The sequence below is a fragment of the Macaca mulatta genome, chromosome 17, assembly GCF_049350105.2.
Source record: "Macaca mulatta isolate MMU2019108-1 chromosome 17, T2T-MMU8v2.0, whole genome shotgun sequence".
NCBI lineage: Eukaryota > Metazoa > Chordata > Mammalia > Primates > Cercopithecidae > Macaca > Macaca mulatta.
This window is the reverse complement of record NC_133422.1, coordinates 28,481,273-28,505,100: the sequence shown is the minus strand read 5'-3', so window position 1 is coordinate 28,505,100 and position 23,828 is coordinate 28,481,273. Positions and strand designations below refer to the sequence as shown.

Sequence of the window (23,828 nt, the reverse complement as noted above, 5' to 3'; positions counted from 1 at the left end):
CTCTGAAGGAAATGAACGAAGCTGAACGGCACAGTGCAGGGGATGACTTCCTTCTATAGAGTAGAGGGAAAAGGGATTTTGATGTAAACAAAATTGGGTTCCTTCCTAGACCTTTAGAGTTTAACATGAGTGGGCAAGAATACAAATCAATGGCTTTATGCTCATTTGTAAGGTAAGTGGCAGAAGTTATAAACACAAGATTATATTTGCCTGCAAAACCAAAATCTTTAAAGTTTTATTTATGCATAAATCTAAAATGAAAAAACAAAACCAGAATAAAAATTCTCCCTATTAAGAGCCCCCTTTTCTACCATCAACACTGCATGTTTTTAATGTTATGTTTCTTAGTCACAGAAGCCACTTTTTCTGTTTCAGCCTGGGGACAGACTAAACCTTGTTAGAAGGGAAACAAAAATGTGATTTTTCCATCAGCATGCAGCTCCACTGCCTAGCTAAGGTTGGTTACATCAACAGAACATTCTTTACTACTTGTCTTTTAAAATAGGAATACATTTTCATCCATATAAAACAGATTTGATGTCACCCAGTACCCAGGCTGGTGACAGATGAGGTAATTTCTCAAAAATCTTTTCATGTCTATAATTTTTACAGAAATTGCTCCCTATGATCTAGTCATTCACAGGGTTTTCTCTGTACAACTTTGAAGGAAAGGTCAACTTATGATCACTGAGTCAAATTCCTGGGGCTCTTTGATCACTGAAAATCAGAGGGGAACTTATTGTTCTAGAACACAAGTGTGGTAATTTCACCTCCCAATCCTGTGGTCATGTCAGTGTCCAAGGTGCTCCACAGACCTCTTGCATCAAAATTACTGGATGCTTGTTTTTAAAATAAAAAAAAAAAAAAAAGAGGCAACTCCTGGCTTCCATGGAAGTCCCCTAAATCAACCTCTCTGAGAGAGGCAGGTAAGACCTAGGAATCTGCATTTCTCCTGAGCTCCACCTTGATTCTCAGGCATACTCATATCTGAGAACCACTGAGTTCTGTTTTAAAAGTTAACTTTTTTGATTACTCCAGCCTACTCTCATCATCAGCGCTATGGTCCAGGAGGAAAGCGTAACCCTTAGCTTTGGAAAACACCTAATCTGATGAGAAAGCAAGACATGAAGAGATCACAACTCAGTACTTAAACCAGACAGATAAGACATGATGCCTTCCTCCTGCTCTTTTTCCCACAAGAGTCTAAACACATTCCTTCCACTTTTTTGCTACCTCCAGGTATTCTAGAAACATACTTTTGGAACTCCTGGCCTCAAGCAGTCCTCCTGCCTCAGTCTCTCAGTGCTGGTATTACAGGCGGGAGTCACCGCACCTGGCTAGTAGCATACTTTTCATGACATCTCTATGGATCTTCTTTATTCATCATTCAAAAAGCAATTATAAGCAACTACTTTCAATTCATTTTAGAACTCTGTTGTTAGAGGTTTTGGAATTCATTTTAATCATATGTACATTTTTAAATGAAATGGTATCTTCATCTATTAATTAGGGAGAAATGAGGTCATCAAACCAAACTGAATAATGTGAAATTTAAAGCTTAATTGGAAGCACACTGTATCATAGGGATATCCACCTTACTGAAGTACCCTCAATGTTAAATGAGATACATACATAAATCACCAAGCTCAGTGCTTGACACATAGTAGGTGTTCCATAAACTGTCATTGTTATTATTTATCATCAAGGAAGAATTACAGGTCCAGAGTCCCTGATTTGAAATCTCTTACATCAAGTTTTTTTGAAGTTTGATGCACTTACTTTGTGGTCAAATCTGACCCAAAATGAGTTATTTATAGCCCTCAATTATTCTGCTGAGAGAAAATATTCCTACTTTTTTCACTCTGTATGCATTAATGTGATTACAGGGTACTGTCCCAGACCCCACTGGGAGTTCTATATAACAGTATATGTACCATATTACCTTTTAAAAATCTGGATTGGGTATGGTGGCTCATGCCTGTAATCCCAGAACTTTGGGAGGTTGAGGCAGGAAGATTGCTTACACCAAGGAGTTTGAGACCAGTCTGGGCAACACAGTGAGACATCTCTACAAAAAATAAAAAAGTGGCTGGACATGGTGGTGTTCACCTGTAGTACAAGCTACTCAGGAGGCCGATGTGGGAGGATTGCTTGAGGCTGAGAGGTTGAGGGCTGTAGTGAGCCATGAGTGCCACTGCACTCAGCCTGGGCAACAGAGTAAAACCCTGTCTCAAAAAAATAAAATAAAATCTGAAAAATTCTGAATTCCTTTTCATCTGGCTCCAAAAATTTTGCATAAGGGATTGTGGACCCTTTATCTTTGGATGAAAAGATTTGTTTTATCCATTCAACACACATTGTGTTTAGTGCTAAGGCAAAAATGATTAAGACATGGTTTCTTCCCTGGAAGAGTGCACAGTGGAGTACAGGGAGTGACAGAGGAGTTGCACCCTATTCAGGATTTGAGTTCCATGTAAACAACAACAAAAAAATCACCAACAATTAACCTTGAAAAATCTTTTAAATTGCCCATCAAGTGCATAAGCAGGGCTTTATGTACAAAATTCTGCACAATAGTGAATATATTTATAATATAAAATATAACTATACAGTAGAGTAATAAAGAATATAAATGCAAATGTATACATACTGCATCTTTAAACACTGGAATCATAGCTGGTATGATAAGGTGTTGTATAGAAGCAAGAGGTACTAAGATCCAGTAAAACAACAGCAGATTCACATCTCCCTCTTACTCTGGAACACAGGCAGGGTTCTGCTGAATTCTAATTAGTGAAGGGTAATTAGCGAATTATAGCTACAACAGCTGTTCCCATTTATGTTTTCTGTCTTTTTGAATGGTTTACAGAAAAATTCTTTACAAAGCTGGAGTTGGCAAAGAAACAAATATATAACCCACAATAGAAGATAATTACATGAAACCAGACTTTTACACAATGCAATTGTTTGGGGTCATATAATGTGTGCCTACAGAATAAAAATCTTTAATAAGAATTGAGCAATTATCAACTCTGCTGAACATCAGAACACCTTGCAGAACTTCTAGAAACATAGACCTTGGCCATATTTGGTTAGGGACTTGGTTTAATAGGTCTGGGTTGGGGTTTGAGCATCTGTACTTTTTATAAATGTTTCAATGGTGATTCTGATTTGCTGCCAGCTGAGAACCTCCCTTCTGTTGACTACTGCAGACCAGCAGCATCTGTAGAGACCCTTTCTGATGACTTTCTCTTCTTTCTTGGGATAATTTTTAAATCCTACTGCAGTACTCTCCCCAAACAAATCTTACTCTACTGCTCCTCCTGCCTATGTTTTTCCCCTTTATTTCAAAGATGCATTTTAAAAAGTGATCATGATTCTACGTTGAGAAATCTTACATCAGGTAAGATGTGAAAATACTGTTCCATGTTTGGAAATACAGATGCCGTCTTTTACCATAGCAAAGAAAAATTCCAAGTAATATTTTCCTTTTCCAAATATACAACTTAATAGAATACAGTAAAAATGTTTGATTTCTCAACTTGCTGATTGAAGACATACCAGCAACTGGAAGAATCTGCAATAATCACCATTCCTTTACCTTGATTCTATTAGTTATTTTGAATTAATGTTAAAGATTTTTAAAACTTTTTGTTAAGTATTCAGTACATCAAAATATTGAAGAGTTAACAAAATGAGTAATTTTGGTTTTCTCCTTTTTCTTTTTTTGGAGACAGAGTCTTGCTCTGTCTCTGGAGCTGGAGTACAGTGGTGCTATTGTAGCTCACTGCAACCCCAAACTACTGGGCTCAAGCAATCTTCCTGCTTTAGCTTCCCAAGCAGCTGGGACTACAGGCACGCACCACCACACACAACCATGCCCAGCTAATTTTTTTTGTATTTTTTGTTAGAGTCGAGGTCGTGCTATGTTGCCCACGCTGGTCTTGAACTCCTGAGCTCAAGTGATCCTCATGTCTCAGCCTCCTAAAGTGTTGCAATTACAGGCATGAACCACTGCACTGGGCCTCTCCTTTCTCTTCTTGTCCTACCTTTAGTGGAGGGCTCAAGGAACAGTGAAATCATAAAAGCAAGAAGCAGAAAGAAGGGCCTAGATTAATGAGGCCCTGATATAGAAATGTGGTACTGAATATAAAGCCACAAGGAATCCCAAAACTGCTAGGAGAAAGAGTTGTCTACCTAAGGGACTCACTAACTTCTCTATACTGTATGAACAGCAAAACTGTAGTAACTGAGTAAATGAACTCTACTATAAATGAAACGAACACTTCAGAGACAAATACAACCCAACCAATCAGCCCCAATTTACGATCTATGTAACTCACCAGTTCGATATGCCAATAACCTGGCCTGAACCATGCAGTGCCTTGCAATTTCCTGTGGCAAGCTTTGATTGTGAATTTCATTAATCTGTTCTGGATTGCTACAGTAAAATCCGAAGTGTTTAAAGTTCGGCACACTGGAAGCTACTGTGGCCAAAAGTAGGATAAGGTCTTTCATGTTTTGCCTTAGATTGCTAAAGTATGGATTTTCACACAGGTTCTCCAAACCTATAGTCATCAGTATTTGCTTATGCATTTCTTCATTTGAAACCAAAAATAACATTTCATATTCTTTTATTCTTTCTTGTTTACATTCATAATAAAAGTCAGTGTTAGCATCCGGGAATGTTTTTGTAATTTTTTGAATAAAGTCACATTTGTAAGAGGTCTCCTCTACAAACTGCACCATATAACACACCAAAGGTTGAAGTAAGACACACACATGGGCCCGACTGTTTGACTTCAATCTTTCCACTGCTTTGGCATCTAACTTTGCATCTTCAGAACTAGAAGCCTCCGTAAGCAAACTTATTTCTGGATCAGCAGGCCAATATGAAATTCGGTTAACTCCAGCTGAAATACAAAATATGAAAGGTAATTATGAGATACATACTGAATTTAGGGTTTTCATGATAAAATCCACCCTATCATTGCAGTATATCTAGAACCCTCAATATAATAAATGTCTATTACCAAGTCACCTATTATATAGCCTGAAGGTTGGCAAACTACCACCCACAGGCCAAATCCAGTCCACTGCCAGTCTATGTACAGCTCACAGGTTAAGAATGGGTTTTACATTTTAAAATATTGGACAAATCAAAAGAACATTTTGTGACACATCAAACTGTAGGAAATTCAAATTTCAGTGTCCATAAATAAACCTTTACTGAAACACAGACACACACACCCATTCACTTATATAGTCTTTGGGTGCTTTCGCGTGACAGAGTTGAGTAGCTGTGATGGACACCATATGGCCTGCAAAGTCTAAAATATTTATTATTTGGCCTTTTCAAGAAAAAGTTACCCAGCCTCTAACGCAGCTCCTGGGAATGCATTTGTGGAATTACTGGTGTTGTGAAGTGTGATCCCAAAGCCCAGCGCTAAAACTATATACTCAAAGAGTCCTCCATGGTGCCATGGCTGTTTTTTAAAATGTTACAGGGAACAACTAATATTGCCTAGAGTTTTCTATCTGGAATAAATACTTCTTCCATGCATTAAAAATGTTCCTGTCCACAGACTGACAATTCTTCTGAGAATCCATTCTAGGAAAATATTCTAAATATAGAGAAGAAATCTCATGCATGCACAGCATTCTTTAAAATAGCAAGCAAAAATGTTAAACAAAAAACCAAAACCCAAAAACCTAAATGACCAAAATAGGGGAATGTTTGAATTAATTATGGTCCTTCTCATAATAAAACAGTTATCAAAAATGTCCACAAAGAATTTATAACATGAAAAAATTCTTATGTGATGTTGGGATGGTGCTTGAAGGGCAATATTAACTTTCTAAAGCTCACAAAATTAAAGACAAAACAACAAACTAAACATCATTTTTCAATCAGTGTGACAAAGGAAAGGTTAGTAATGTTTAATATACAGAAAATATTTCAATTCATTAGAGCACATATGAATTGACAAGAATAAGGCCTAAAGAGAGACAAAAAGATATGAACAGGCAATTTGTAAAAGAGAAAACATAACAGGATAACAAATGTGAAAAAAATATTTTAATTTATATTTGAAATAGAACGATGAGATGCCTTATACATAGTTAAGTACACAAATGTTCTTCAATTAACGAACAGTTTACAACGAAGAGACCCCTTTGCTATTACTGCATGTAATTTCAGCTAGGAGAGACTTTTTTTTTTGTGATTGTACCCAGAAGCAAATAGAAAGATAGCCCACAGAATGTTCTACCCTTCAAAATAATTGATGAACTAAAAAGTCTAAGTTAAACAAATGAACATTCTATCCACTCCCTGGTACTCCTGACTCACTGTGGCTTATGCTGCAAAGCAATTTTGAAGGCCTCAAACCTCATATCAGAGTGTTTCCTCTGGTGGCATTTCACCTTCCCTCTGTTCGAATTCTCATAATCCATTTCCTAACCAGCAGTGATGGTAAACCTTTCATCTACGCATCTTAGTTGCTCCCAGTAATCCTGATTTAAGAAGAGGGGGGAAATCCTCTTTAGACAGACATTTGTGTATTAGTGGCAAATGCTAAAGCACAGTTTCTCAAATTTTTTTGATCTCAGGATTCCTTAACACTCTTACAAATTATTGAGGACCACAAAGAGCTTTTATTTATGTGAAATATATCTACTGATATTTATCATACTTGAAAATTAAAACAAAATTTAAAATATTTATTAATTCATTAAAAATAACAATAATCTGTTATACATTAATATAAATAACATTTGCTTTATGAAAAAAATATTTTCCAAAACAAAAATCTGTAAGAATGAGATTGTTTTAAATTTTTACAAATATCTTTAATATTTGGCTTAATAGCAAAAGGAAAAATAATAGTTATCAGTTTCACTGGAAAATTAAGAAGAATGGAAGGACAAAACTGAGCAGCAGAATTTGTATAGACATTTAAATTTAAATATTAAAAGCCCAATTGAGATTTTCAGGGAGGGTTTGTTTTGCCCTTTGGCCTCATGAATGGGTTTCATGAAGGGTTTCATGAATGGGCTTTGGTGGCCTATGAACTCTGTAAAATTCTATTCTAAATTTTGCACATTTATTTTGTTCCGGTTAATTCCAGAAGACATTTCAAACATTTTTCTTACATCATATAATAAAAGTACTTAAATAAATTGACAATTATAAAAATAGATCGGTGAAATGCACCTTATATTTTAATAAAAATGTTTTCAGAAATAGATAAGTGAAAGCTGAGTGTTTCTTTGATAGATTCCCCTGTACTATAGGAGTGATAATTGCAGCTATTGCAATAGTAGTAATTGTTAAATGGATACTAATGAATAGCATAGCATAGTGGGTAAGAGTTTATATGGCACAGGCTCTAGAATCAGATTAAGTAGGTTCAAATACCAGTTCTGCCAGTAACTTAAATAATGTTTATTAATGTTTATTAAATTTAAATAAAATTAACTTGCCAGCAAGTTAAATAATGTCTCCCAGCCTCAGTTTCCCTATTTGTAAAATGGGGGAAATAATGGTAGCTAACTCATAATTCATTATGAATTCAGTGAGTTAAACTTGAAAAGACTTATTACAGTAGCTGGCACATAAAGACTTGATAGTAGTTTATATGGATGCTATCTCATATTAGCATATATAGAATTAATAGTGTATCACTATACCTTTTTTTTTTTTTTAAATAGAGACCAGTCTGTCACCCAGGCTGGAGTGCAGTGGTGACATCATTGCTCACTGTAACTTCTAACTCCCATACTCTATCAATCCTCTTGCTTCAGCCTCCAGATTGGCTATGATTGCAGGTGTGCACCACCACACCCAGCTACTTTTTTTTTTGGTAGAGACGGGGTCTTGCTATGTTGCCCAGGCTGGTCTTGGGCTCCTGGCCTCAGGCGGTCCTCCCACTGGCCTCACAATGTTGGGATTGCAGGTGTGGGCCACTGCCCCTGGCCTGTACTATGCTATCAATTCCATATATGGAATGGTATTTTCCCTGTCAGAGCTCTTTAAAGCTCTGCAGAAGATTTACATGTGTTTATAGAGCTAAGAGAAATCAGAGAATGGAAACTGAGTGTGTAATAGAAATTTAACTCTTCATGTTATATAATCATGCATAATTTCTATCTTCATTCTCTGAAGTTGCCTAGAGCACCATCACAGCTAGGAAACTTCCATCATGAATTACCTGATTTCCAAAACCAAGTACCCAAATAATTGTCTCAAGAGGGGAAAGGCAAACCTGTTACAAGCTAAAATATTTGGGAATTTGTGTGGCTTGAATAGGGCACCACAAAGTTTTATAATGCCTGATCTAGCCCTGTGCCTAACAGTTTATTTAAAGTCTTAATGCTAATGTTAATTAGTTCCCAGGTGGTTGACCTTATAAGAAAACACTGTGGTATTTTAATGTGGTAAACGTATGAAGGCCTATGGCTCAGTTAATCACTCCCACAACTTTGAGCTGTGGGTCTTACTGGTGGAAGGAACTTGAACAGGTCTCCGCTCTTGTCATTAGATATCAGAGAACTGAAATTGGTTGGAATTGTAAGCAGTGAATAGATGTGTTGTTAGAATGATTCCATCACTTATACATTGCTTAAAATTCTAATAATGTAACTTGCTTTGTAAAAAAAAAAAAAAAAAAATTGGCTTAATAGAAAACAGCTGGATGCTCAAATTTGCTTCTGTTTTCAATCTGTTGCAATATGTTGTTTTCACTGAAGGATATGAAAATTATCTGGCCTCATATAGATATGTGGTTGAAAAAGGAGTATTTTAACAGCCATTTCAGACACTTGTGAATATTCTTCTTTGGCACTACATAAAAATTTGACAAGGGATAGTTTCTTAAAGGTTAGTTACAATGTAGAATCTGAAACCATACCAATAAACTTTTTGAACTGTTAAAGTCCATTGGTCTGTCTTGCACTTACAATGGCTTTTACTCATGCATGATTTTGTAGCATTGTGCATTGGTCATCCAGAAAACAATGATTTACTGATTCCACAATATTAAAAAAAAAAAAATCCCATTCATTAGTATCACCACCAATCCCATCAAAAGAGTCTAAGTGGTGAGATGCTGTCAGGCTCATAATGGAGAATATGAGTTTTCCAAAATTCTAATTTTCACTTGATAGCTCAAATTCTATCACTGGCAACAAAAAAATGTCAGTTGTTTATCTGAAAGTGACAGGTTCACTATAGTTTCAAGAAAATATCTGCCAAATATCCAAGTCTAACCACTGTCAGTTCATGATATTCCATTAAAAAAGTAGATAATTCAGTCTGCAACTCAAATAAATCACATACATGGTTTTCCTCAAAGCCATCTTCATACCTTAGGTCTGTAGCAAAAGCACTTTATACCCACCTCCTGTTTCCTCACACAGAATATTAAAAAGATGCAGATTCAAGTTGGGATTTAATGAAATTAATACTTTTTACTGTTTCATCAAGGACTTTCTTATGTAAAACTGGTTTTCTTTTTTCCCTCTGAGTGCAGTGAAGAGTACAATGACTACCAGTGCGGTATGGCACGAATGTTTTGATTAATGGTATGGAAACAGGCCGGGTGTGGTGGCTCATGCCTGTAATCCCAGCACTTTGGGAGGCTGAGGTGGGCAGATCACGAGTCAGAAGTTCGAGACCAGCCTGACTGACACAGTGAAGCCCCGTCTCTACTAAAAATACAAAAATTAGCTGGGCATGGTGGTGCGCGCTTGTAATCCCAGCTACTCAGGAGGCTGAGGCAGGGGCATTACTTGAACCTGAGAGGTAGGGGTTGCAATGAGCTGAAATTGTGCCATTGCACTCCAGCCTGGGCAACAGAGTGAGACTCCCTCTCAAAAAAAAAATAAAAATAAAAATAAAGATATGGAAATAGTAGTTTTACCTATCATTGTTTTGGTACCATTAGTATGAATGTAGTGTTTTTGTTTTTGCTTTCTGGGACAGGATCTTGCTCTGTGGCCCAGGCTGGAGTGCATTGGTGAGGCGGGATCACAGCTCACCGCAACCTTCGCATCCCAGGCTCCAGTGGTCCTCCCACCTCAGCCTCCCAAGTAGCTGGGACTACAGGCACACACCACCATGCCTAGCTAATTTTTCTATTTTTAGTAGATAAGGGGTTTCTCCATATTGCCCTGGCTGGTCTCAAACTCCTGGGCTCAAGCAATCCACTTACCTCAGCCTCACAAAATGTTGGGACTACAGGCATGAGCCACCATGCCCAGCCTGAAGGTAGAGTTATTATGAAAATAACATTGACCTTGTGGACCATCAGGAGTCCACAGACCACACTTGGAGAACCACTGTGCTACATTTGCCTTGTAACTGAGGTAATAGCAATTCTAACTAAAGTAATCTAGCTGTAGCATGGGGTTCAGCCATGCTCCCTTCCTAAGATAACTAAATATAATACATAAGCCTAATCTAACATAGCAATTTTGCTTTTATATTGTCCAACACCAATATACAAGCATTTCCATTGTAGATCCTTCCTGACTTTCCATACTTCATTATCTTTCTTGTCAGGATCAAATGTCTTAAGACATCAAGCAGTGAACTGCACTCTCCTATTCTTCCCTCCAATTTGTGGCTCCAAGGCTATTAAGACTGCTTTCAGCACAGTTAGCTCAGCACAAAGCACAACTATCTTTTATTCATTTTTCTCCCTTGATCTAGAACAGATCAGCCAACAAATGTTTTGGTTCTTTCACATTCTTTCATTTCTGTATCAGCGTCATCATCTGAATCCTATTTTATACCTTGCCTAATGCAATGGTCTACTAATCAATCTTCCAATCTCTAATCTCTCCCTGTTCCAATTAAATAACAGCAATAACAAAAATTTCAATCATGTTACATCTTTCTCAAGAATCTTCAATGTCTCCACATTGCCTACAAACAGGAACTGTAGGTCAGTTGAACATAAGTGATAAAACACATGTCCAATCTGCCTGGTTAGTTGGGAAAAGGAGAAAAAAATGCCACCACCACTTTCATACCTATTTTTTTAATGTATTGGTAACTGTAGTTGAGAATATAGAATATAATCACTACCACAGATACCTACCTGCTCAAAACACTTGTTGCAGGCCAAGAGGTTTCTAGCCACATGACCCATTTCTTCTAGAAGTTCTGCCATTTATAGCTCAAGGCACTGACCTTGACAGAGATCTGATCATTACTCTCAAGGCTTTGATGTAAATAAAAATAGCTCTTTCTCAAAACAGGCCTAGGAACTCTGTTCCATAAGATAAAGTTCAAAGGCCCTACAGTTCTTCAAAGTTCTCCACTATCATTATAATTTGTCTGCCACTATTCTCCAAGAATAATTCTCCATTTCAAATACTGACCCTAGAACTTTGCTTCTTACAACTTGATGACTCCATATGCACTGTTCCCCCTGACCAGGAATGCACTGTTCTCCTCTTCCTCTACCTATGATGCATCAAGATCAAGCTTAATCCTCAGCCTTTCATAATATGGCAATCTGCAGGGATCACTATTTATCCTCTGAGACCAAATATCACTTACAACCTGTATCACTGATATGGTACTAGATAATGCATCATATTAAATTGTTATTTTGGCCCCCAAGTAACACCTTGAGGGTAAAGATTAGGAAGCACATTAGTTTTTTTGTTTGTTTTTTGATCTGCCATGATGCCTATGCAACAGGATGCATACTTTTTAAATGAAAGAATGGTTGGCATATACCTGGGTGCAAAACAGAATCATAAGCACAGAGAGGTTTAGTGAATAGCCTGGTGTGGATGGATGGCTATACATTAAAAATTTGTGTTCCTCCTTCCAAAATGTAGAGTAGTCACTGAAAGACAGTTGCCCAGTGGGAACAACAGTTCTCACAATGGATGAGAAGAGAAATGATGCATGCGACTTCCAGGTCAGGGTTTTAAGAAGCAGGTTCACCCTCTCTACTCATTCTTTCTCAGTCTGCCTCTGGATACAGAGGACTCAAAGCCCTAGAAATGACAACAGCAATGAGACAGAAGATGCCTAGCCCAGGAATCAACCACATGGAGAAAGCTGCCTGCTGTTTAGCAACACATGCGTTGGACTATTATACAAGTGATAAATATCTAGTACTCTAAGCCACTGAAATTTTGTTTTGTTATAGCAGTTAGCATTAGTCTACTCATACACTGAGGGTCATTTAATAGGTTAGTAGACATGAATGACACCAGAATCCATGTTTTCTGATGTTTACTCTTATAATGTATCAAACTGTCTTCAGATATATATTTATATATTTTTTATTTTATTTTTTAGAGACAGGGTCTTGCTCTGTCACTCAGGCTGGAGTGCAGTGGAGCGATCAGAGCTCACTACAGCCTTGAACTCCTGGGCTTGAGCAATTCTCCTGCCTCAGCCTTCTGAGTAGCTGGGATTACAGGTGCGAGCCATAGCACCTGACTTTGAGATATATATTTCTAAATTATCTCTGTGGTATTTAGCAAATGTGTTCCCACCACTGCTCTCAGACAAATGCTCTTTCCTTCTTCTTCTTTTTTTTTTTGGAGACAGGGTCTTGTTCTGTCACCCAGGCTAGATTGCAGTGGCGCAATCATGGCTTACTGTATCCTCGAACTCCTGGGCTCAAGCAATCCTCCCACCTCAGTCTCTCAAGTAGTGGGGACTACAGGCATGTACCACCATGCCTAGCTAATTTATTTTTTGTAGTGATGGGGTGTCCCTATGTTGCACAGGCTATTCTTGAACTCCTAGGCTCAGGCGATCCTCCTGCCTTGTCCTCCCAAAGTGCTGGGATGACAGGCATAAACCACCATGCCCATCCCAGATAAATACTCTTAATCCCCAACAAACCCTTTTCTGCACTTACCATTTACAATCATTTTCAAACAAGCAGAACATGGTTTTCTGGAAAAATAAAGATCACAGTTTTTCAGCCTTGACCCATGTTTAATAAGAGCAATCTGCCCGGCATGTAAATCTTCACTAGAACAGTGGAGACCAACAATTTTCATGTTTTTCACCACCACAAGACCAGTTCTCTTTACCTACATTAAGATATAAAATAACAACTTATTAGTTATAACACCTAATAATCACATCATGGATTATACTTGAATTATTAATAAAATGGAAGTTTTGTTTAATTCTTTATCTAAACAGAGTTTGTACGAAGCACATTTCTCATTAGATCCAAAAAGCTTCTGAAACTTTAGTGTTGACTTTAGGCCCGAAATTTTCTAAACCTAAGCTCTACTAATCGAACGATTAAGCATGTAATTATCATTAATTTGTTCTAGTGAAAGATTAGATACATTATAACCTAGTAAAGGGCAAGAACTAGGTCAATTTGACTTGTTTCTTATAGCCTTGAGTGTAGTACCATTTAGTATTAAGCTTCTAGATGGTAATAAAGAATATAAAGCCCTGATTTTACACACGGATAAGTAAAGCCCAGAAAGTTTACATGACTTTCTGAAAGACACACAGATGGTAAAAGGCAGATGGTAAAGCAGAGGTCATCTTAAATTCCAAAATATTTTAGATATTGACCAAAGTAAAGATAATTCTCAATTTATTTCTAGAAACTACTGGCTGTATCAATTTTTAACACTATGGCAGTCTAGACTACTATAGTTGGGTCCCACCTCCTACTATAGGTAAGTTATAAAAACAAAAAGAAGGAAGACATACCATCAAGTGTCAAAAGGGATGAGAGAACTTGACGTCAGAGCAGTGAGCGTGAGCTATCTTAGCGGTATTCCACAGAGAAGGGACTGGCTGAGCCTGATTTAAGCCCTGCAGACTGCGGACTGACTGGGGTTCTAAGCACGTCCAGTGGATCTCTTTGAGTGAAGGTTTTGTGTTACTATTAAACCTAAAGTGTCTCAACTTAAGCAAATATTAATCAAAGCTGGTATAACAATATCAGATAAAACAGAACAAGGTAAAAAAAAAAAAAAGTCAGTTCTGCATAAGTCACAAAATAATCTATGCTGTTTTCACAGCAAAAGCCTCTGAAGGAATGTAAACCTGATCCTTGGGCTGGGGACCGACTGTTACATGAGGGGAGCTTGGGCTGAGGAGAGGTTGTCCCTATTCCCCATCCCCTTCCAAAGGGATTTTACCCTATACTTATTCCCCAGTGCAGCATATCTGAAATCACTTTAAGGATCAGACCAAAGCGATATTAACTAGTCAAGTTTCAGTTTCAGTTTTGAGTATAAATGTTTGAGATTATGGAGAATAATTTGTAAAATATCTAAAAAAGAAGGAACAGAGAAGCTTTTATGGAATTCCATTTCTGAGTTAACCAGCCATCTCCTAAACTAGAAAGACATTTAAAAAGGAATACAAAAATCTCTACTTTACAAAATATATACCTAGGAATGTATGTAAAATATGAAAAACCTATCTATATTGGCTTTTAAAATAAGCTTTAAATTGACCTTGAATTTGTGAACACTTTCCCTACCAAAATTTCTAGAGTTTTATGCTCCTCAAATGCAAAGTATATAATATTATTGATTTCTGAATACTTTCAATAAGTTTGTTTGTTTATTTATTTCAGACAGAGTCTCTGTCGCCCAGGCTGGATTGATTGATTGACTGATTTGAGACGGAGTCTTGCTCTGTCGCCCAGGCTGGAGTGCAGTGGCGTGATCTGGGCTCACTGCAAGCTCTGCTTCCCGGGTTCACGCCATTCTCCTGCCTCAGCCTCCGCAGTAGCTGAGTAGCTCCTACCACGCCTGGCTAATTTTTTGTACTTTTAGTAGAGACGGGGTTTCACCGTGTTAGCCAGAATGGTCTCGATCTCTGCACCTTGTGATCCACCCGCCTCGGCCTCCCAAAGTGCTGGGATTACAGGCGTGAGCCACCGCGCCCGGCCAGTAAGTATCATCGTGGAAAAGAAGTAATGTTGCCTCATCAAAAGATCCTGACAGAGCTCCTGTTGTTAAATTGAATCAACATGACCAGTGGAAGTGGCAGCAGGGGATGATTTCAGCTTTAGATTTTCCTAGTTAAGTAGACAGAAATAAAGCCAGAATAAAACATAAAAAAAAAAAATTGTTCCTATTAAGTGAGAAGCATACTCATCAACTTATTTGTTATTAGAACCACCTTTTGGGTCGACTTTATCACTTTTTTGTCTAGGGTCCTTTTCACCTTAGAAAATACGTTTTTTTTCATTTTGCATTTAGGTAAGGCCAAAATATCAAGTTTGAGACAAAGATTTTTCCATCTGAAACTCAACAAAACAAATAAAAGCTCAAGTTGCATTCCATTTCGTCACTTCCATTTACTGCAAATCCCAGAGGACTGAATCTTTTCAGTGAATCACTGCTCTGAATTTGATTTTCCTTCACTTCGCTAACATTTCGGCAAGTCATCTATGTCACAGAGTTTTACACTAAAACATGGGCAAAAGGGGACAGTCTGTTTTGTATATGTTTTGTATATGGACTAGTACATTGACTTAAATGGTGATTCACTATTTTTTCCCCTTGGCCTTTCTTAATATGAAAACATGTAAATATTCTGAGACAAATTATTTCTATATTTCTACTGGGCTCACTCAGAATGAATTAGGAAATCTCTAGGAATATTTATCAAGGTAACTCTTCAAAACATACATGCTTAGTCTCCACTCTGCACCCAATGAATTGGAACCTCTGGAAAACTCAAAAGAATAAAGTAACAAGGAAATACTATACAGTATTAAAAAGAACAAGGTTCATCTTTCAAGTCTGCACTTTGATTTTACCCTACTTACCAACTAATAAGTTAACCTATTACTGTTTCATAGATATTAGCAGAAAACATGAAACTTCCGGGTTAGAAACAATGAACTTTATTATTTGCAGCACAGCAGTCAGTATGAGCACCATTTCTGTTTCCCTGCCCTCAAGCCCCATGAGGGGTAATACAGATGGGCACAGATAGCTGCCTGAACACAGGGTGGGTAGTGTTATAGGAAAGGAACACTGAGCTTGAGGGTCCTACTATTTCACAGCAGAAAGTAAGAAAGTTTGCTCTTTGTCCTGGGGGAAGACATTACCTCAACCTTCAGGGCTGATCACGGCAAACACAACTCTGAGAAATGACCCAGGTAAAACTCTGGGTTTATTTACTAGGTAAAGTAAATGCAAGGTTAGGGCCTTGCATTCTTGGTATACCCAGCAAGGTGTGTGGAAGTGTGAGAGAACTAAGGGAGAGTATTTCTTAACATATCTATATGAACTCTCCAGAGTTTTTTTTTTTTTTTTTTTTTTTTTTTTTTTTTAAAGCAAGATGTAGGACATAGCACAGAATAATCCCACCTGTACTTTTTCTTTTTTTTTTTTTTAAAAAGGAGTGACATATAGTCTTGTAAATATACAGACCATTTTTAGAAGAGTATTTTAAAAACTCCCTTGAAAGCAGAAATGGAGGCACTTTTATTCTACTTTATACTATTCCTTTTGCTTTGTCATTATGAGCATATATATATGTGAAATCACAAAAATTTACCTGTCTTTTGTCAGTAGATACTCTGGTCATCTCTTCATTATCTCCTAAGGGTCCATGCTTTCCCTCTTCATTTTTCTAATAATAATCAGATTAAGGAAAAAAAAGATTAGCACATAAGACATATGACTAATTCAACATTCCCATATTTAAAGGCTGGAGTCCTTGGCTTTGACCATTTTTTTTCCATGATGAAACTCTACAATGACTTTCCACTTTGTTCGGATCAAGTTCATACTACTTTACCTAGTAAATAAACCTTTATTTACTTTCCCAAAACATAGAAGGATTGGAAATTGTGATCAGAAAATAAAATTCTGAAGTTTATGGTTTCAGAATTGTGGCAGTTTTGAGTAATGGAAAAGTCCAAAGTGTGGCCATGAATGACTAAAGTGGAATAGAGGTAAATTAATTGGAATAGAGAAGATAAGGAACTATGTAGCAAAAGTATTAGATCGGGACTGTGGTTGATAGGATAATGTCCCACCAGAGATCTCCTTGTCCCAGTCCCTGGAGTCTATGACTATGTTTTGTTACACAGCAAGGAGGAATTCAGGTTGCAGCTGGAACTGAGGCACTAACCACCTACTTTGAGATGGGGAGATTATCCTTGATTATCTGATTGGCCCAATGTTATCACAAGGGTCATTATAAGTAAAAGAGGGGTGTGGGAGAGTCAGTGAAGCAACATGAAATACCTGACTGGCCACTGCTGGCTTTGAAGATCGAAGAGGCCCATGAGCCAAGGAAAACAGATAATCTCCACAGGTAGAAAAGGCAAGGAAAGTTTCTCCCCTAGAGTGTCTGAAGGTAATCTGGCTGTGCCAACACCTTGACTTTAGCCCAGTAAGACCCATTTCAGACCTCTTACCTACAGAACTGTATAATAAGTTTGTGTTGTTTTAAGCCACCAACTTTGTGGTCATCTGTTATAGCAGCAATAGAAAACTAATACAGGTATATCCATGAGGGGAAAAGTGAAAACTGGAAGTAGAAAGAAAGTTTTGAGGCAGGGACCAAAGTCCTTCATTTATTAGTTCAACAAATACTTATTGAACCCTTGCTATATGACAGCCTAGTTGCTCAAGATGCAGCTCTCATAGGGCTTATAATTTATGAAAACAGGAAAGTGACTATCAAGTAAGTTGATTAAGACAAAGAAAGTGACATAGAATTCTGTGAGCTCCAAAATAGGTGGGATAACCGGGTGTGGTGGCTCACACCTGTAATCCCAGAACTTTGGGAGGCCGAGGTGGGCAGATCACGAGGTCAGGAGTTCGGGACCAGCCTGGCCAACATAGTGAAACCCTGTCTCTACTAAAAATACAAAAATTGGCTGGGCATGGTGGCACGCGCCTGTAGTCCCAGCTACTCGGGAGGCTGAGGCAGAAGAATTGCTTGAATCTGGGAGGGAAAGGCTGCGGTGAGCCGAGATTAGGCCACTGCATTCCCGCCTGGGCAACAGAGCAAGACTCCGTCTCAAAAAAAAAAAAAAATTGGTGGGATAGTTAATAAATTGATAAAGTTTTAAAGTAGGAATGGGAAACTCTGTAAATGTTGACCTGCTAGTCTTACGAAACAAGTGCTGGATGCTAGAAAAGAAACAACCTTCAAAAAGAAGTTTATAGGAAAACCCATGTTCTGCGAATGAGGTTTCTGTTCAAACAGAACAGGAAGCAGAGGAAGTGATGGTGTCAGTGGAAAAACGGTAAGGATGTGGGTGCTAGTAGTGGTAATAATTATACGAGTGATGATAATAATAGTACCTAACATCTACTGCATGTTTATCATGTACCAGGCCCTAAATTATCTCATTTAATCCTTATGACTTTATAAAGTAGCTCCTATTATTTCCATTTTACAAATGAGGAAATTGTGGCTGAGAAAGATTAAATAACTCAACCATGGTCATACAGGTAATAAGTGGATATGCCAGATCCAGCCCAAGATCCATTGTCTTAACTATTATGCTACATTGCTTCTGTTCTGGAAAAGTACAGTGAGGGCCTTTAGCATAAGGTACCAGAAGACACAATGGAAAGAGTCAGGAGGCTAGGTGCGGTGGCTCATGCCTGTAATCCTAACACTTCGGGAGGCTGAGGCGGGCAGACTGCTTGAGCCCAGTAGTTAGCGACCAGTCTGGGCAACATGGCAAGACCCCATCTCTATTAAAATAAATAAATAAGGAGACAAGAACAACAACAACGACAACAACAAAAAACACATAGTACCTAACATGTGCCAGGCACTAAGACCTTTACAAATATTAACTCATTCATTTCTCATAAAAGCCTCATGTAGTATATACTAGTAACATTTCATTTTACAGATGAGGAAACTGACACTGAGAGGTAAAGTTACCCAAAGTTATACAACTAGTAAAAGGCGGAGTCAGAATCTGAACCCAGGCAGGCTGGCTGTAAAACCACGGGCTACTCTAAGACACTAGACTAAGGTGCTGCTCTAATGTTTATACTAACATTACAGTATAAGTATTTTCTTATGTTAAGTGAAAAGGGTAGAATCCAGAGTTAAATGATCTCATGTAAGTAAAGAAAATAAGAGAAAAAAGACTGAGAAACAATTTTTAAAAAGTAATTAGTCTCTAGGAGGTAGAATTATGATAAAACTTTTCTTCTGTCCATTTTAAAAATAAAAAACATTTATTACTTTGGTAATTCATAAAAATACTTTTAGTAGGACAAAAGGTTGGTAAAGTATCAAAAGCAGTATTTCCAATACATTACATGTCTAATTGCATCTTGGTGTTTCTATTATTTACTCTGTACAGCAAAAGCAGACTAAAGAATTTAAGTGAAACAATCTTACTACTTTAGCTTAAAGAAGTTTTTTTTCTCTTAATAGGAAAAAGTTTGTACTCAACTCTACGAATACCATGTGCAAATAATACTGGAAAAAATATACTATAGTAAATGGTAAAGAAATACTAGGCACAAAATTGGGTAACATTTCGAGGAATTTAATATTTCTACAAGTATAAACACAATGGCAGCATATACTATATGTATATGAAATTTAGATGTATTCTTATTGTATAATTTAAAATAAATAACTTAACCCTGTAACAGTACTGAAACTGTCAAATACAAAATTGTATTCCTGCTATGACTGCAACTACCTGCAAAATTATGTGGATATTAGCTAGTACAAAAAGGAAAATCCAAGAAAAACATTTAAAATATAAATAAAAAACATTTAAAAATGTTGCAGCTATTGATTCAGTCTTCAGTTTCAATGATAATGTTTGTACAATAAATAACACTATAAAAGTAGAGTACAATATGCTCCCTTTCATTCTGTATTCTTCCCCCACACTATCATTGGTCTTGTTTTTTTGCAATGGCCATGATATGAGAAGAACTAATGAAATTATATACTTCTGCTTTATTGACATTAAATAGACAAGTAATTGACAACCTACAATCATGTTCTAAATACTTGGTAAATCTGCCTTTTTTGGAATTTAAAACACATTTTTCTCATATAAACAATGTTAAAAATGATAGTCAAGTTCCCAAGCTAACATGCAAAAGCCTATTTCACCCAGATCACTGCCAGAGTAATCCTGAGGCTCTCCCTCCCCGAGTGCCTCAGAGTCCCAAGGCCTGTAAGTAAGAACAGAAGTAGAGGCCTACCCAAGACCATGGTGAGAGAGTTGTCGCCCCAGGAGACATGGGTGTGGGAGCACAGCTGGAAAGACACCAATGCAGTGAATAGGAGCTGGGCAAGCTCCAGGACCAGGAGCTAAGAATGATAACCTTTCATATAGCCAAGTCAATCCTACTTCCAGGTTGCCTGGCTTTCTGAAGACATGGATGTTCTTTGTTTTGATGCCTTCTGTACTCATTTCTATGTGTTTTAACTTTCCATTTAAAAGGCTTAAATAGACATGCGTATGAGTCAGATTTCTAAATAAGATCCCACATAAAATATTTGGAACAAAAGACATTTCTTTTCATTTAGAAAACTTCCATGGTGTCCACCAGATGAAGGAACGAGATGCCAGGAAAACTAAGAGTCATTGGCTTGGGAGAAAACAGAGACTCATAACCCTGATCTTTTGTTAAACACGATATAAAGTTGTATAAAATTTTGTTGCTAACATAGTTTTGAAATTTCCTTGGTAGTATTTTTTTTAACAAAATGCTAACTGAAAGCTTTATCTCAGTTTTCTCAGATCCACAGTTTTCTCTATAGAGTATGAGGTAACAGTTGGGTGTGTATTATTTGCAAACAAACTTCAACAATTAGTTGGCCAATCAATCCCTTCCTAATAGAAACATAAATATCATTTTTCACTAATTAAATATAACTTGTGCCTGTTGGGAAAAAAAACTTAATTTCAGCACAGGATATGGTGTGTATGAAAAATAAAATAGAACTAAAATGAGATCAAATCCAGATATTTACAAAAGAAAGAATGTCTTTTCAAAATTTGTATTCAATCTCTAATATGTTCAGTTTTTAAAAGTCTTTTCTTTTTCTTTTTTTTGAGACGGAGTCTCACTCTGTTGCCAGGCTGGAGTGCAGTGGTGTGATCTTGGCTCAATGCAACCTCCGCCTCCCGGGTTCAAGCGATTCTCCTGCCTCAGCCTCCTGAGTAGCTGGGACTAAGGGTGCACACCACCACGACCAGCTACTTTTTGTATTTTTGGCAGAGATGGGGTTTCACCATGTTGGCCACCATGGTCTCGATCTCTTGACCTTGTGATCTGCCTGCCTCAGCCTCCCAAAGTGCTGGGATTAGAAGCATGAGCCACTGCGCCCAGCCTAAAAGTCTTAACTCTCTAAATATTTGTTTCTAATCTGGCTCTTCAAAATAAATTTTATCTGGAAAAAAAAAAAAACCCACAAACACAAAATCCCTAACAGCTTGGATATCTACTTTCATAAAATAATACTAAGCTATTAACAAGTAGAAGGAATAAAGGAACTTCAAAATTAATGAAGGAATGAAGAGCTTTCTCAGCCATTAGTAAAATGTAGAGCCAGAGTGGGTGATAAGGGTAAGAAATATGAAATAACAATGTATAACATTTTAAATAATGTTTTACTATTTATAAAACACTTCACATAGGAATTGGGGGAGGAAACTACCCCAAGAGATATCATTTTATTATGAGAAGTGAATATCCTCACATCCCGTTAAAATTCCTCAATGCAATTCCTGTATCGATAGGATAAAATCTAAACTCCTTTGCAAGGCATACAATGCTTTTTATGATATGATTCCTGTCTACATTGTCGAGCTCCTTTCCAGTCTCTTCCCTCTACCTAATTTCACTTTCTGGCCTGAGGACCACAAATTCTCTCATTCCTCCAAGCTTTTCCATGTAGAGTTCCTTGGCTTGGGCAAATGTCCACTCATTCGTCATGTCTCAGTGCAAATATGACCTTCTCTGTGAATCCTTCCTTCACTTCCCCATATAGAGCCTGGCTCCCAGTCTTGCCAACATCTCTGCTTATACTGTGTACTCACTCCACCCATTCTATTTTAATTGTTTAAATGCCTAGTGTTTCTTCTCATTAGAAAACAAAGACCATGTTTTTTCTGCTTTGTGTCTCCAGTGCCAAGCACAAAACCTCATCCACAGTAAAATGAAAAGAGTGGGTAGTCTCCTAAGAGTACTGTGGCAATTTAAGGATTTATGGTCTTTCTCTGGAAAATCTAAAGCAACCTTTCAGCAGAATTATTGGCAAGTTAGAAACCTCAGCGAGTACATGCAGAATATAACTACAACTTTGTAAGAGTAAAATAAAAAACCTCATGCTTAAGATTGGAAGTACCAAAATGTTAACAGTAATGTTGTTAGAGTGATGAGAAGCCATGGGTAATTTTCTGCCCCACCCCTCTCCTTTTACCTCTGCTTTCAAAAATGTCTTAAATGCTCAACTTAACCTAATATTGTTTTCCAATGGTCGTGGCCCCCTATAAAAATAAATGCCAACACCCTAAGCTTCCAAAATTATCAAACAGAAATGATGAGAACCTAGCATCATGCCATTCCATGCATGGAGGAAAATGAGAACCTAGCACCTTGTTGCCCCAAGGGTAGGAGAAAGAAAAGATGTAGCATGTCCATTCTTCCAATTCCAATATATTGGCTTTTATGATTATTCTTACTATACATTTCTGATTTTTTTTTTTTTTTTTTTGAAATGGAGTCTTACTCTGTCGCCCAGGCTGGAGTGCAGTGGTGCAATCTCAGCTCACTGAAACCTCCAACAATTCTCATCCATGAGAACTGTTCAAGTGATTCTCATGCCTCAGCCTCCTGAGTAGCTGGGACTACAGGTGGATACCACCATGCCTAGCTAATTTTTGTATTTTTAGTAGAGACAGGGTTTCACTATGTTGCCCAGGCTGGTTTTGAAGTCCTGACCTCAGGTGATCCACCCGCCTCAGCCTCACAAAGTGCCGGGATTACAGGTGTGAGTCACTGCACCCAGCCCATTTCTAATCTATTTTGATCCTGTCTTTCAAGATCCAAAAAGAGAGTACTTCCATCCAACATTAACCAATTAGCATTCATATAATGGTAGATGGTAAAGGGTATATGCTAGGTAAAATAAGACATGCTCTCTATCTCCAGGCAATTTATATATTTCTGTGGCAGAGGGGCAAACTACCTAGATAAAACACCAACAGTATATACAATTGGGGGAAATTATGTGGTATAGACAATAATCTTATTAGCCAAACTGACATATGAATACCATTAGTACCTGATAAACATGGCAGTCTCAGACAGTATTTTTAGAATGGAATATGACTTATTACAGCTAGGAATTATAAAGTGTCATGTTAATCAAGAAAGGTAATTTTAAAATCTTAAGGCTTGTTAAGTTTGGTTTTAGGTATGACAGAAACTGGAGCAATAAACTCAGATTTTAAACCATTGCGTTTCTAAGGGGAAAAATTATGAAACAAATTATACCTGAGATTTTTGCCTCTGGGCTTCTACTGCTGGGAAAAGCTCCATCCAGAGGCTGAGCAGAGTGAAAAGGTTGACTTTAGAAAGTCTTGGTATCTGACCTACAAAAGAGACGACAAACACTTTAAAACGTGTTACTAATGGCGAAAAAGGGAGCCAATCTCAATGCCACTTGGGTGCTGCAGCATAAGCCCAGCTGCTTTCGCATGAGGCACAGAAAAAGATCAGGGTATAAGAGAGTCAGAAGTATCTTAGCAGGAGACGCTTCAGTCTTAGTCGTGGCTACCTCCTTTTCCACTTAAAAAGTTGGGCCCTCTTTCTCCAGCCCTCACCCTGCA

The 23,828-nt window shown here is 37.6% G+C and overlaps 1 protein-coding gene across 1 annotated transcript in view; it reads right to left on the bottom strand.

The window, feature by feature from the left end:
- Positions 1 to 23,828, bottom strand: part of CDADC1 (cytidine and dCMP deaminase domain containing 1) — a 46,081-nt gene that overhangs the window by 21,549 nt on the left and 704 nt on the right. Inside the window, exons 2-5 of the mRNA XM_015121066.3 lie at positions 23,494 to 23,591; positions 16,538 to 16,612; positions 12,897 to 13,074; positions 4,344 to 4,913 (exon numbers count right to left, since the gene is read on the bottom strand). Coding sequence (XP_014976552.2) covers positions 4,344 to 4,913; positions 12,897 to 13,074; positions 16,538 to 16,612; positions 23,494 to 23,591 — 921 coding nt within the window. The remainder of the gene's footprint in view (positions 1 to 4,343; positions 4,914 to 12,896; positions 13,075 to 16,537; positions 16,613 to 23,493; positions 23,592 to 23,828) is intronic.